Consider the following 14920-nt stretch of genomic DNA (forward strand, 5'->3'; position numbering starts at 1 on the left):
GAATAAATGTTTTGTTTATACCTTTTAGACAAATTTAACTTTCTAATGTTTAAAATAACAGCCGAATGTTTTCGTGGTGCAGTTTCTTAACCGGCTGTATAAAACTTGGGATTCTCTCAGTGCTGAAGTTAAAATGCTGCAGGTTTTACCATCTTAAGCTCACTATTTATCTTGAGGCTGCCTTAATTAAAATATTATACACTCTAGGGCATATTAAACATGGCGATTTATTGTAATTCTTATTAATGGGGTGTATTTAATGAGTTTTCAGAACGAACTCCATCACCTACAACGCACAATGTTGATTTTTATTAGGTACGTAGAGTAAAACATCCGCGTGGGCTGATGTTCCAGAGGAGCTCCTGGCGCAGTGCGGGTGCTCAGCACCTCTGCAACACGCAGGATAATTCCTCCTCCGCCTTTCCTCTTTCATTTCCAGCAGAGCGTGCTGGCCTTTTGAATAAAAGTAATGCCAAATTGTGCTTGTTTTTTCAGCTTCTTGTGCTACCTCTGAGTTTCTCCTTTGCTGCTATCGATGCTGCTCCGAGGTGGGATGTGTCCTTAAACACGGGGCTCGCCTACCTTCTCTTTGCTCTTTTGACTGTCCTCTCACAAGAATGACTTACTGCTGTATTTTTCCCCTTATACCTAACTGGATATCCTATTAAATGCTCATTATTTACTTAAGACTGCTCCGACCTTCGTGTTATTATAAAAAGTACAACTGTGTCCTGAAAAGCAATCGGGAAAAATAAAGGTATAAGGTGCAATTTCAAGATTAATATTAGTCTGTCGGTGACCAAGAAATCACACTGCTCGTGAGGAATGTCAGTGTTATTGTTATGCTCTTAATGTGGGGTGGCACAGCCTTTAAATATTTCTGGTGGAGGAGTTAATACAGCATGGAAGTTTGATATTTGTACAGTTTGTAAAGGAATTTGAGGTGTTACCCTATTTTGACTTCAGTTTTCAAGTATGCACTGGTGCATCATTAATCATAGGAAATGCAAAAATAAATAATATAGTCCCTTTGGATTTTTTCATGTGAATACTTACCTTTTCCTTTTTTTGTATATACAGTTGAGGTATTTAGGTAACCCCTAACCTTTTGCTTCAACAAGGAGGTACAGTATAAAAATATTACCACAGTCTTCATATGAGCAGTTCTTTCTAAGAAAACCTCTAGATGAATATTTATTGAAAAAAAGCAAAGTTGCAATACAGAATGACTTAGCTTGGCCTGAATATTATATTTTAGACCACCAGTGAATAAAATTGAAAGCACATGGATTTTGAGTAACTAGAAAAGGTTGTAATTGATTAGCGCTGCATGAAAGTATTGAAGTGGACTAAGTTTTGATTTGTGAATAGTTCTATTCAATAGAGATTAATCCTGTGTGTTTGATAAAATCTTAGTGCCCCTGATGAGGCAGGGGTTTGTTTTTCTCTTGCCAGTTTATTTAACCATCAGATGTTTTCTAACAAACTGGAACATTTCAATCTTGGTGAACTCTACATCAGTGTAGTTGATTTAAACAATTTTGGCTATTAATATTTGGGTTGGGATGGATAATTGAACAGATCGGTGCATTTTGCTGCCTAAGAATCCTGTAAGTGGTGTCGTGCAATCCTGCGTGGCTTAGGGGCTTCCTATACCGACAGCCTTAGTGCAGCTTTCTTAGGGCACACAAGAATAACCATTCATGCATAGTTTTCAGTATTTTTATTTTTTAAATCACAGTATTTCAAATTATATTTTATTGAAAGGGTGGCGATTCCTCAGATTTTGCTTAACATTCACAATTATACAAATAAGTTAAACAGAGCTGGAACATAGGGGAAATTTCTGCTTTATATATATAGATAATAAAAAAGGATCTGCTTCTGTCTTACCAATATTTTAATTAAAATAAAAACCTAAGACTCCTTACCAAATAGTAAAGCAGCTGAGAACTGAAATCTACAAAAGTATTGGGGCTTTTTGAAGAATAAATGAGACTATACTGAGGAGTATTGTAATATAAACAGTATATTTTTTTGTTTTTAACTTAAAGACTTTCATTTATTTACCATGTCTGTCTATTGGGATCAGCTTCCACAAGTTACGTGGGAAATAACTGATTAAATTATCAGCCAGATTTTGATCTGCTTTACTTTGTTTGGTGAAATATTCCTATGAAGATGCATAGAGCATATTTGAAAAAGCCTTTTTTTAAAAATAGAAAACAACCAACCAAGCCCTGTAAGTGTTGTGGGTGGCGTTTCAGAAGTGTTTCATTCTCTGGAATAGTTTGTGTGAACAAGGTTTATCAAATCTTCTAATAAATATACTTTTTTTTTTTTTTTGCACTGTGTTTCTTTTGAGCAATTTTTTTTTTTCTTCAAAGAATAGGGATGTGAATATAATATCCTTTGCTGATTGAAATGAATGCATTTATGTCTAAAAGCTGGAGAAGGTTTATACAGGCACGATGCAGTGGAAACCTGTGTGTAAGTAGCCTGAGATAGAAGTGATCTGGGTATGAAATGTATGCATTTAACTCAAATACACTGAACTGTAGAAGAATGTATATGTTCACATAATTAGGAAGGGGTCCTTCCACTTCACTACTCTTGTTTTCCCTTTCATATGGAGTCCAAAATAGACAGACCAAAGAAGTGAAATGAGAATTTTCAGCAGTATGGTTACTGGCACAGATTAGCCACCCTGCAAGTTAATCATCACTGCACTGTTCTCCTTCCCTGTTATTACTCGTCATTATGTTTCATCAGTTAAATCTTGGAGAGAAATATAATTAAATTCATCAGTCCTGCAAGGAATAAGGTGGACACGGGAGCAGGAAGAGATAGAGACAGTACAGAAAGGAAGAATGCATCATGCGTTCTAACACGCTGCTGCACTGGTGGTAGGAAACGGCATATTCAGGAGTAGCTTGGGTCTTCTGGCCTTTATTCTTTTTAATATATACTCTGTCTCCTTTTTAAATAGTTGTGGGTTTGGTTGGTTTTTTTTTTTTTTTTTTTAGTTTTGTTTTTAGGTTAAGATATCTCTTTCATATTGGTAGAGTTGGTGGATTTTTAATGTTCCTTCCATCCGTTTTTTGTGTCCAAAGTGAAATTTGTGTATCCAACCCTATTTAGTGACGTCTGGGGCGAAGTATTATTCACGCTACAGCCCTCCTCGCTTGCTTTAGGAATGATCAAAAGTCGATGAATTAAGCAGTCAGCACTCCATGTTTTGATAATTTTAGCCAACTAAATTTCATCTAATCTCTTTTGGAAGTAAAAGCAAAAGAAAGTCCCTATACATGTAAACTGTGTTTCCTGTTGTAAACACTGGGATAATGTGGTCTGGCTACGCTTCTCTGCTTCATTACGACAGCAGTTTCGGTAGCAAAGCTGCTCACCGGTCTTGCCTTAGAATTTCAGCTCCACGTTCGGGGTTCTGCAGCTACGTGAGCAGCCACAGGTTATTCTCTCTTTTGGTATCTATGGATCACAAAGTAAACTGGTTTCTCTCCTGGAAGAAGCTATTCTTCATTTCCATTCTTACACTGGGTCTTCTAGCTTATTCATGTGCTTAACTGGAACCAGTCAAAGCGTGTGAAGTAGGAGGGGTGAAAAGAGCTCCAGTTATCAGTTCATTGCAGCCCGAGCTTAATCAGGATCTATGTCCCAAAAATGGTTTTGGCATTGTTTTTCTTAAAAGGGGGGGTAAGGGAGAGGAAAAGAAATAGGTTTAGCTGCGGTCCCAACATAGTTTCAACATGATGGACACCATTAAGAAAATCCTGTAAGTTTTCATTTTCCTCAATCTTTCAGATTTTTCAGTTTTCCTGATCTGTCTCAGTAAAAGATACTTTATAAAAAAAAAATTGAATATACTTCTGACTACTTGTTGGGGATGACTAGAATACAGCATTTTTCCAACAGGCTTTAAAATACAATTTGTTTTTCTTGCAGATAAATCACTTCAACTCATATTCAGTTTTACTTAATATTTTGTGAGTGAGGGGCTCTGTCCTGATTTTAAGACTGAAAAGCTTCTTCCTCTCAGATACAGAGTAAGCAATGATAGAGATGCAGTTTTATTGCATATTTATGATTTTATGGGCATTTATGTATGCAGCGCATATAAATAAATACCTCAGTATACATATATGACTTCTTAAAGCAAGTTTCAGAATATTGGAGTAAATATTTGGCAGCGCTCTTCTACGGAGTGTTTTAAATCCCACGTTCAATTAAAGCTGAAATTCATCAACATGTTAAATCATGTACTTTTTATTTCATCGCTTAATATTTCTATGCATTAATGTTTTGCCTTGTTCATAAGTGTAATGAGAAGAATTTGCTTTTACAAATGAATATATTATCGAGCCTGCTTTGCTGTGAAGTCAGGGCAACAAAAGGCTGGAGAGATTTACACTGATATCTTCATCAGAGAGAGGTGTTTAAACAGAGGATGTCTGGAAGGGTAGGGCAGTTATGTGGAGGAGAGGCTGCTCTATCATAGAATCATAGAATGCTGGCTACTCGTTTTCAACAGCTTTAGAGAACAAGCAGTCTTAAGCCATATAATTAAAGTATCTTACAGTATCTTTGGTTAACCGGTGACGGTGGATCCTTCTAAAAGTGTTACGCTTTACACCAGAGTTCTTAATAAGAGATCCTGTGCTGGTTAACTCACTAAATACTTAATGTTTTCCCCTAAGCTGGTATGGAGCATCGCTCTAGGTTGCACCAGGCTCTCCCAGCTGCGTGCAGCTACACCTTGACCCCGTGACAGCTGAGCACACCTGCTGTCAGGCACTAAGGGCTGAGCCACCCCTTGCATTTTGCTCACCTTGTCAGCTAACAAATCCCTTCCTAAAGCTGCAGAAGCTATTTACAGCGACTCTCCCCCCCCATCCCCACACCAGGTATGCTGTTTGAACACCCTAACATCCCATTCAGCAACTTTTTGCTTAGATAACTGTAACCAGCGTTGTTAAAAGCCAGAAAACACCCGACGACGGAAACCGGCAGCTGAGAGGTCGCAGTACTTACCCCAAAAGAAGTTTTGCTGACATGGTGTCACTGAGCTGAAGAGGCTGTTTGATGCCATAGTCCCGCTCGGTTCACGCAGAGCTTTCACCTCCTGGTGTAAATACTTCTTGGATCCTCAAACTGCAAACACAAACCATAGCCAAACCTCGTTTTAGTTTTACAGCGTTCTTGGATCGCATAGACTCTATAGTTGTTTTTTTTCCCTGTCAAGGTCTCGTGCAGCACTGGTAACGTGTGAAAAGCAAGGGAACGAGACAACAAAAAAAGAGAATGAGCAAATATTTGAAGGACCTGCTATTACTGCACAGACTGTGGTTAGAGAGCACTTACTGACTCTGTTGGTCTCAGTGGCTGGTAGTGACCTGCAGAGATTAACCATTTAAAAACCAGAGCCTCCTTCGCTGTCCTCCTGGAGAAAGTTTGCACCGCACTTGTGGTTCTGTGGTTGTTTGTGAGGCGAATGAAGCATTCACACAATCCAAAAAAGCAAAAGCTTTAAAAACTCCTTTTTTTTGCAAGCACTGTTACTGGAGCGAGCGAGTCATGTGGCTGTGACATCAGAGGACTCCGGGAGGACTGCCTACACTGTGGCTGGTTCTTTCTCTCTCCCCCTCTTCTTCTTCTTCTTTTTTTTTTTTTTCTTAGCCCTTTTCTTTTTTATTTTCCCTTTTTTTTTTTCCTCTCTTTTTATTTATTTAATTTTTTTTTCCCATTTTGACAAAAGGCCCGAAGGATATAGCTTTTTAATTTTTGTGACTCATGAGGATTTGGAGACGGTACAGATTGCTGTAAGAGCCCAAACCTCTGTACAGTCAAAGCATATGGACAGCAGAACTTTATCTGTGCTCTCTGTTCAGGTTCCCCCCTCTGTTGATTTTTTTTTTTTTTAACTCCCCCCCTTCCCTCTCCCGGCTTCATTATTGTGTCTGTGGAAAAGTGAGCAAAATTGGCACAAGTGGTTGTGTGAAATTCTGAACAACAGTGATGATTTACAATAATTTACATCTTTGGATTGTATCACGGTCTTGGGTCTGCTTCATATTTGCTGGGTGGCTGGATTCCTTCTGTTTTACTTTTTCTCCTTGTCTTCCTCTGCCTGTGGATCTGTAACTCATTGTGCGAAGCTGCACCTTTCCGAAGGGCTGGGAGCCGGCTGCTTGTTGGGCTGGTGTTTTTTCCCTGTAATTGGCTGTCACAGCAGCGTTAGTCTGGGGATTCCTTTGCAAATCCTAAATCATCTCTGCCTCGCTTTGCCTGCCGTCAAAGCGACTTGGCAGTTTTATGTAATGAAAATTAAGGACCATTTTATTTCTGCTCTCTTTGGAGCAGAATGTGTCGCTTGGATATCAGAACCGAGCCTGGGCGACTCTTTCCAACACCGGTGTCACCAGAATTTTATGTAGACGCGCATGACAGAATGAACTCTGAGAGCTGGGAGGCTTTGATTGCGCTTGTGTTAATTGCTTATTACAGTTTCGGCGATTAAGAGAAATAGAACAGTCTTAGACTTAGACCATAAATAACTTTATTCACCGGCTAATGTTAACACTTGGTTTTCAAACGAAACATAAATGTGATGCACATGTAAGATTGAAATCCTTACCATCAGATGCCTGCATGTGTAGGGAATATTTTTTTTATATACTTAACATATTGTAACTTTGACTTTGATTGTGTAATATAAGCCTATACTGTACCAGTACAGAGTGGGTTAACAAAAGCAGTATTTTTTTTTTTTGTTTATAATAGAGGCTTTGAAATAAATTGCAAAATGCTGTGTGTAGTAAGGAATAATGTGCACAGACAGTGTGTATTAGTAGTCTTGATTTGCTCGCTCACATTCAGAGCAAAATTGGAAACATCTTTGAGAAAGTATCTTATTTTTTGCCTCTTTGGACATTACGTCTAGAACTTTTCTTATTAGTCTGATTGTATCACAGATGCTCTGTATTTTCTGGCTTTAGCCAGGTTTAAAAAAGCGATTTAAAAAGTTTTTTTGTTGCCATTTATATTTTTGGGAAAAGAAGAATAGTGTCAAAGATTTTTTAGATGTTTTTGAGCTTTTATTCGTAAAATAAAATACATTTCTTGGAAGCTGCCATCCCTCCTTTTTTATTTTCCTCTTTGTCCTCAGCTTTCCCAGTAAGAAATTGGCCAGAAAGGCTGTGAGATGAATAGCTGGAGATGTGGGTGCAGAGCAGGGTCTGTTTTGCAGAGATGGAGAGAAAATGGGAAAGGAAATGTCAGTAACAATTACAGATTGTGTTTTGTGATTTTCATTATGCATTTATCAAAGGAACATAAAACTCTGTTCATAGAAAAACTGCTTTCATGATTTTTATTGTGAGATAAATGTTATTTATTCAATTCTTATTAGAGATTGCCTAGTTTACAGAAGTCTACCTTAAAATGAAGGAGGAATACTCTGGAAGTCACCCATCTCATATAAAAGTGAGGATGATATTTAATTGTTCCAATGACAAATTGCTTTTATTTCTTTATATTTTCACAGTATGGTTAAGAATATTGATGGAAAAAAGTTTAATGGTATAAAAATGATGGAAGGAATGGTAATGTTTATACAATCAAAATATGTTTGTGTGCATTACAGTTTTAATCAACTTTCAATGCAGCAAAAGCTTTTGGAGGTTGCTGCCTCCTTTATTTGCAGAACTCTGAATTGTAAGCACTGTGTTTTTCCACTACAGCCATGCACTGAAGGTAATTATCAGCTTTTATTTGATGCTAGGTGGATTCAGTACTTCTCTATAACAGAAAGTCACATCTTGATCCTAAATACTTATTTTTATTTGTATGAACAGAGTTGTTTGATTTTTCAAACTCCAGAATTTATTCTTGGTCACGTCTTTAATATTAGAATATTGAACTTGCGAGAGAAGCCTGAATTTTAAAACTTATTGCACTGAAATACTGTGCTCTGGCTTTCCCTGGAACGACTTTTTAATGCTTTCACTTATGTAAGCAAAGTTATTCTCTAACTTTGTTAATGTGTTTTGATAAAATACCTTTATAAGATTTTCTTTTTTACTGTATGTAACTTTTCACCTGTGCTGGGAGACAGCGAAGTCTTCATCTAGAAAGGCAAAATCCATTAAAAGCAGGAACCCAAATAATTTAACTGAGCAATCTAGCTGTAGTTTGCAGAAGCTGACACTGAAAAAAATGCTGCCTTTTTATTAGAGAGACATTATAAAGCTCAACTTTATGCAGACCTAATACCTGTGAAACTGGTGGTTCCTTTCAGTATCGTTTGCACTTCTAACGAAGCAGAGGGGTGAATCCTGAAAAGCTGCTGCCTCAACCAGAGTCTCAATTGCAGACTTGACAGGCTTTTGTTTAAAAGGTAGATATACAAAACTCGAAGTTAACTCACATGTTCCATAGGGGATGCTTTAAGTCACAATTGCGCTTACAAAGGAGGTTATTATGCTAAGGAATTTCTCTGGAAAACTATGAGCCTGATCTCTGTCGACAAATGAAATCTTATTTAAAGTCGATTGTAATGCAATGCTAAAAGATAATTATGTCTTTCCCTTGTTTTGAAATGTGTTTTGCAACTTCTGAGCCGTGCTTTATTTCCAAACATTTTGCCTTATGTCACTCAAAGCTCGTACAGCGTATAAACAGTGTGAGACCCCGCTGAAAGTTTATTTGTACTGAAATGTTCGTTTCTGTGCTACAGCTGGAGAGAGATAAATATTCTGCTTAAAGCACTTTGATGACAAACTTGTTGCACTTACAGGTTTTACAATATATACTATAACAAGATGCTGATTTTTATAACACTGAAAGTCCTAATGCAGTTTCCTCTGATGCAGGTATAAATTGTAGGTGTTATGAACATATTCTGCTAGAGCAATATTTTCTATTTGATTTGTTTTTTGAAAGGGTGAAACCTCTCTCCTTGGCTCTGTTTCTCATGACTTAAAAGCAATTATAGTTTTTAGAGGGTTACTAGCGTGTTTTCTGATGGTTCAGTTAATATATTTAGCATACCCTTCAGTTTAAAATAGTTGCACGTTTTATGGAACTTTTATTGCTAGGTATGGGTATCTTGTAGAATTCTCAGCTCCAAGTGTGCTGATGTCACATATATACTAATTTGTACAGCAAAAGCTAAAAATGCCTGTTAATTAAAAAAAATTGTAACAGCATGGTTATTTTAGCCGTCCTTTATTTTAAAATGCTGCTGCTTATTGGTGTCTGTGAGGAGTAACATTGAACATCTGAGTTTTACTGCTGCCTTTTTATGATTATTTTCTGTTCTCCATCTTACAACCTTCTGAAAAAGATACGGTTTGAAGCGGGTGGTGCCTGGGACCTCTCAGCATAGAGAGAGGTAAAAATGCTGTTACAATTCTAGCGTAAACAAATGTTTTCTGTTTTCTGTACGGTGGGCTCAGGCTACCGAGGATCAAATTAAACCTTAAGCTGAGCTGTTATTTAAATTGGAAGGATGGTCATCTTCTGTTAACCAGTGGTTACATCATAGAATAGCGAGCAGCAGTAAATTGTTCTCATTCATCCTGAGTTGCCTGCTCTCTCGCTTATTCATACAATATAAAAGATGAAATAATCTAACCTCTGATCAGCCTCTCAATAGGCGGCTGCATCTTAATGGTCAAACGTGTCTCATCTGGATTATTTTTGCCTCTCAGATGTTTCTTCTGACCAGCAGTAATTTCCTTGTGTTCCTCAAATACACATTGTGTAGGCTGCACATTGGTTGAGAAAAAACCCCTTTTGATTAGACAAACACACTCTAAACGCTCAATACACGGTGTTTAAGAACACCCTAACCTTTGAGCTATTTTCTCCTGTCTTTTTTAATTTTTTTCCCCCTTTTTTCATTTTTTTTCAAAGTCAGCTTGCAGAAAATATGGGAAACTTGTCTCATATAACAGCTGAGGATGTGGCTAGGTTAAGGCAGGAAACTGCTACCCACAATGCAATGTTACATACACTACCACTTAATAAAATTTATTTCAAACATGCTACTGACAAAACCAAAGAAAAATAATATCCTAACTATGCTAGTTAGTACACTAAATATATCTAGGGAAAAGTGAAAGTAATCTCTCTAGAGCCTTTCTTGCTTCTAGGGTACAATGCTACCAGGAGTTAAACCAGAGCAAATCTCAGTAGTTAAAAGCAGTGACCTATTTTTAGAAAATATTCACGTTTTTAGAAAATATTCATGCTCTGGAAATTAAGGATTATATGCTTTTAAATAATAGTTGAAGTTTTTTATATAGTCAGAATTCAGAGAAGCTCTCTCCTTAGATTTTGCTGGTCATCAACATACCCTTTTATGTGCTTTTAAAACTGGCAGCTTTTCTTGCTTCATCAGATTTTTCACTGACTTACCTTTACTGTAGCCAAGCAGCCTTTTACCTTTCCTTCCTACTTAATCTATTTGTAGGTTGGCGTGAAAATATTTTCCGTGTCATAGTGGGAAAGGAACTGAGAAGAGGAAGGCTCGTCTTCCTAGATTAGATGAAGATTTATGGGTTCTAGTTGTTTCATTTGGTTGCCTGCATTTCGAAGGGTGTCATAATTTCTGAGAAGTAAATGAATTTCATTGAATTCTAAGGTAGATTAAACAGTCTTGGATCTTCTGTGATTATTTCCAAGTATCGGACAGAGATACATATGAAGTCGCTGATGCCGCCCTGCCATAAATATCCTGAAAGTATCGTTCTAGATAGAGTTCTGTTTGTTTATAAACGCACGTATGTTAAGGGTGAACCTCTCACAGAACGTTTTTGAAGCCTTTGCCTCGATAGTTCGAGAACACTTATCAAGAACAGCTGCCGTCGTGCTGTGGATCCCGTCCATGGACTCATGGTGGTCTGCTGAACAACGTTCTTCAAGTTTGACAGGTGAGACAGAGACTCTCCAGTGCCACTGCTTTTGGATGAATCTAGCTGTGGTTGGAGAAAGTGCATCTTGCCAAAATATATGGGTAAGACCACACACAGTCTTTAAAATAGTTATTGTAAGCTTATTTTTAGGCAATATATGTCTTGACAGTTCTTTTATTTGCATGCCAGTTCCACTGCTGCTTATAGATTTTTCATTTATTTTAGTAATGGCAATTGCAGATTTAGATCTATGTTTGTAAAGCTTTTGCACAACATTTACACTGGAAAAATACTGACTTGCTGCCTTCAAACCTCCATCAAGATTAGAGAACAGAATTTTAGAAATATTAAAGCAGAGTATCCGCGCTCTTCAGATTGGTGTCAGTGTTTTCATATTAAACCCCATTTTCAGGGGCATAGTTCAGCAATAAAACTTTGCTTCTGGTTTTAAAATTATACCAGTTTCAGTAGCTTCTGTGCTTGTGTAAGTCTGCAGCAATGTAGATTTAAGGCATGAAATTAGTTGAGTAAGTAATAAAAACGAAATGTTTTTTTTAATTTTAAATTGCGTAGTTATTAAACACTGAATTTAGAATCTGTATTTGATTTACGTTATAACTCTTGGATGGTATTTTTCATCTGTGTTTTAATGCGTAGAATATTCTTTGCATTCTAAGTGCTCGCTTCACCAGTTGGCTTCATAATCTGTATTTAAAATATTGTACGTTTAACTGACAGTACAGGAGGAGGTTGCACTCTTTAGGCTTTCCCAGTAAACAATACCCATTCGGTAACTTTCAGAACAGATGGTTTTTAAATACCCCAAGAGAACTTAAATTTAATACTGAAAGGCAATATCATAAACCACTCATTGGGTAGTGATGCTTTAAAGTTTTAGATTCCTAATTGCATGGGTTTTTTCCATATTTCTGTTTTTTTCCAGATTATCTTGCATAATTAATGCATGACTGCTTCTCAGCAAAACATTACTCATTTTTTTATTACGTTGCATTGCATAGTAGCGTTGTTTATAGCAGTGGACTTTACAGACAATTAAGGAAATAGTCACTGCCCTGAGGAGTATACAATTAAATATAAGCAGGTAGCCATTTAAGAAAAGTATGAAAAAGTGGGAGGGGAAAAACCCATATAATGAACTGTAATAAAAATCAGTGATTTTAAGAACTTCATGGAGAAGGGAGAGTAGGTAGTTTTAATTTTATTAACTTTCTCCACATATTCCCATATGAGGAGTGTTAGTTATTTGTGTGCAAGAGGTTGATCTTGTTATCTCCTTGAACCTGAGTGTGATGCCTGGGCATAACAAACCCTTCTCTGTAGTTTTGGGAAAGAAAAACAAAACAACAACCAACTTTGTAATGTTTCCTCATGTGATGAATGCACATTGAAATATTTCTGTGCTGATTATGATGTCTATGTAAGTTTGAGATCCCTAATCCTGCAAGCAGTATTTTTAGATAATAAAATAGTAAAATAAGATAGTTTCATCCTTTATCTCATTTATCTCCCCACATCTCAGCCCAGGGAGGGGGTTGAGTCACCTTCCCTAGAGGTGTTTAAGGGATGGGTGGATGAGGTGCTGAGGGACATGGGTTAATGTGTGATAGGAGTGGTTGGACTTGATGATCCGGTGGGTCTTTTCCAACCTGGTGATTCTATGATTTTTTTTTTTTTATCTCTTTTTTATAAAGTTTCTAGTACTTGAATTTACTTCTTTTCCACAGCTTTCCAACAGTCTAAGCTTTCCTTTGTAATTACAAATGTATTGTGTTTTTTGGTTGGAGAATAGATCTGAAGATCATTCATGAGAGAGACTGTTGGAAAGAGAATGGGAGGGGATTGGCAGGAATAAAATTGGAAGGAGAAGGAGAGTTAAAAAGCAGACCTGGTTGGGTTTCAATGAGTTTCTTTAACAGTGCGGCTCCCATTTTGTAGAGAAGGAATACTGAAGGTGAGAGGTGACAGTACAGGAACAGGATAAAGGACATGCACCAATTTCATAGAACGATAGAATTGTTTGGGTTGGAAGGGACCTCAAAGCCCATCCAGTCCCACCCCTGCCCAGGGCAGGGACACCTCCCACTGGATCAGGGGCTCCAAGCCCCATCCAACCTGGCTTTGAACACCTCCAGGGATGGGGCAGCCACAGCTTCCCTGGGCAACCTGGGCCAGGGTCTCCCCACCCTCAGCGTGAAGAATTCCTTCCTAATGTCTCATCTAAATCTTCCCCCTTCCAATTTAAAGCCATTGCCCCTCATCCCATCACTACCTGGCTTTGCAAAAAGTCCCGTCACTGCTTACCTAGGAGGGAATCACTCTCCAATTTCCCAGGCAGTGTGAGACCTGGTTTGCTCTGAAGTAGCCAGTTCAGATCTTGGAAGCAGCCCAGCTGTGTTCAGTGTCGTGTGGAGCTCATTTGGAGTCTCTGCAGAGCGCTTAAAAAATGGCCCATATACCTAAAGAATAATAGAAGAGAATCAAACTGAAGTGAGGATGGGAGGTGTAGGGGAGATGTTTCTATTGAATTTCCAAGGCGCGGTGTCGTCTTTGCAGGTGAGCTGGTTGGCTGATTTTTTCACATCTGGAGGAGGAAGCAGGCAGAATTTGCAGACAGTCCATTCACCCATGTTCAGATAAGCAGGTGTCAGTTCTCTTTCTAATTTATTTTTTCTGTCATGTTCCGAGTAACAGACTGCTGAATAACGTGAGTGGTGGTAATGAGAAATAGAAATGAATTTCAGTCATTCCTTCCACTCCTACCTCCCCCTCCTCTGACCTTCCAACCCCAAAAGTGAGGAGGAAGGGCTCATTTTTTAGCAAAACCCTGTGGTTTGGTTGCCAGAATCCAGACCTGTAACTTTTAAGGTGAATAATGCAAGCATTGAGGAAGTATCCTGTGTGGATACAACAGATATGCATTATTTACTTTTTATTATGTATGTATTTTATTACTTCAACTATTTACTTCACTTAGACGGAAAACTAATAGTTTGATTTAAGAAGATACACCAGTGCATCAACTTGTTAGCTTATGAGGGAAGTGTTTGGTGGGTACCCAGACTGATTTTGACGAGACATTAGGAGGAAATTCTTCATGCTGAGGATGAGGAGGTCCTGGCCCAGGTTGCCCAGGGAAGCTGTGGCTGCCCCATCCCTGGAGGTGTCCAAGGCCAGGTTGGATGGGGCTTGGAGCCCCTGATCCAGTGGGAGGTGTCCCTGCCCATGGCAGGGGTGGGACTGGATGGGCTTTAAGGTCCCTTCCCACCCAAACCATTCTATGGTTCTGTGATTCTATAACCAAATTTATTATTATGTTTCCATTTCAAAAGCAAACACAGTTTTCTAGATTGACAGATTGGACATGAGGGAAAATGTCTTCACTGGAGGGGTTCTCAGGCCCTGGTAGAGGATGCACAGGGAGGTGGTGGAGTCCCCATCCCTGGGGGGGTTTAAAAGACAGGTAGATGAGGTGCTCAGGGAACTGGTTTAGTAGAGGACAGGTACGGTTGCACTCAATGATCTCAAAGGTCTTTTCCAACCAAGGGATTCTATGAAATTTCTTTCCTGAGAGCATTCAATGGCTCATGTGGTATTTTTTGACTGTTCTGGGCCTGAAAAGAGATTGGACTCAAGGTTATTAGTCTGTCTGAAAATCAGTTCAAGAATAAAAGAAATCTCTGTTTCATGGACTTGATGATGAGCCTGTCAATTGGTTAAGGTTTGTGTGGAATGCTAAAATTCCTTTGGACTATAAGCATGGTAGTTTACAGAAAGCTGTATTTTAAGGGAGTTGAATCTGCATTATAGATTAATTCCTGTACCACTTAGTTTGTACTGAAATCCATTAGGTGAGATTGGTTAGGAGACTTCTGTGGCATTCATCTCTTTTGGATTTCATACTCCGTCCTTGTAGCCTGGCTCCTTCACATCTTCTGTTTGGAGAACCCGTGGGGATGTACAGATCG

The 14920-nt window shown here is 38.3% G+C and overlaps 2 protein-coding genes across 8 annotated transcripts in view; one reads left to right on the plus strand and one right to left on the minus strand.

Moving 5' to 3' along the window:
• The window catches only part of RUNX2 (RUNX family transcription factor 2), a 219282-nt gene extending 213778 nt beyond the window's left edge, over positions 1–5504 (minus strand). For 4 of the 5 annotated variants that reach the window (XM_069850798.1, XM_069850801.1, XM_069850796.1 and 1 more), the window contains exons 1-2: positions 5380–5504; positions 5050–5169 (exon numbers count right to left, since the gene is read on the minus strand). In XM_069850798.1, the coding sequence (XP_069706899.1) occupies positions 5050–5107 (58 nt within the window). In that variant the 5' untranslated portion in view covers positions 5108–5169; positions 5380–5504. Of the gene's footprint in view, positions 1–5049; positions 5170–5379 lie in introns of those variants that run through there. The other variant, XM_069850797.1, reaches the window with a different exon arrangement.
• SUPT3H (SPT3 homolog, SAGA and STAGA complex component) overlaps positions 1–14920 on the plus strand; it is a 247597-nt gene that overhangs the window by 39326 nt on the left and 193351 nt on the right. The window lies entirely within an intron of this gene.

This window comes from Phaenicophaeus curvirostris, chromosome 2, assembly GCF_032191515.1.
Source record: "Phaenicophaeus curvirostris isolate KB17595 chromosome 2, BPBGC_Pcur_1.0, whole genome shotgun sequence".
Taxonomy (NCBI): Eukaryota; Metazoa; Chordata; class Aves; order Cuculiformes; family Cuculidae; genus Phaenicophaeus; species Phaenicophaeus curvirostris.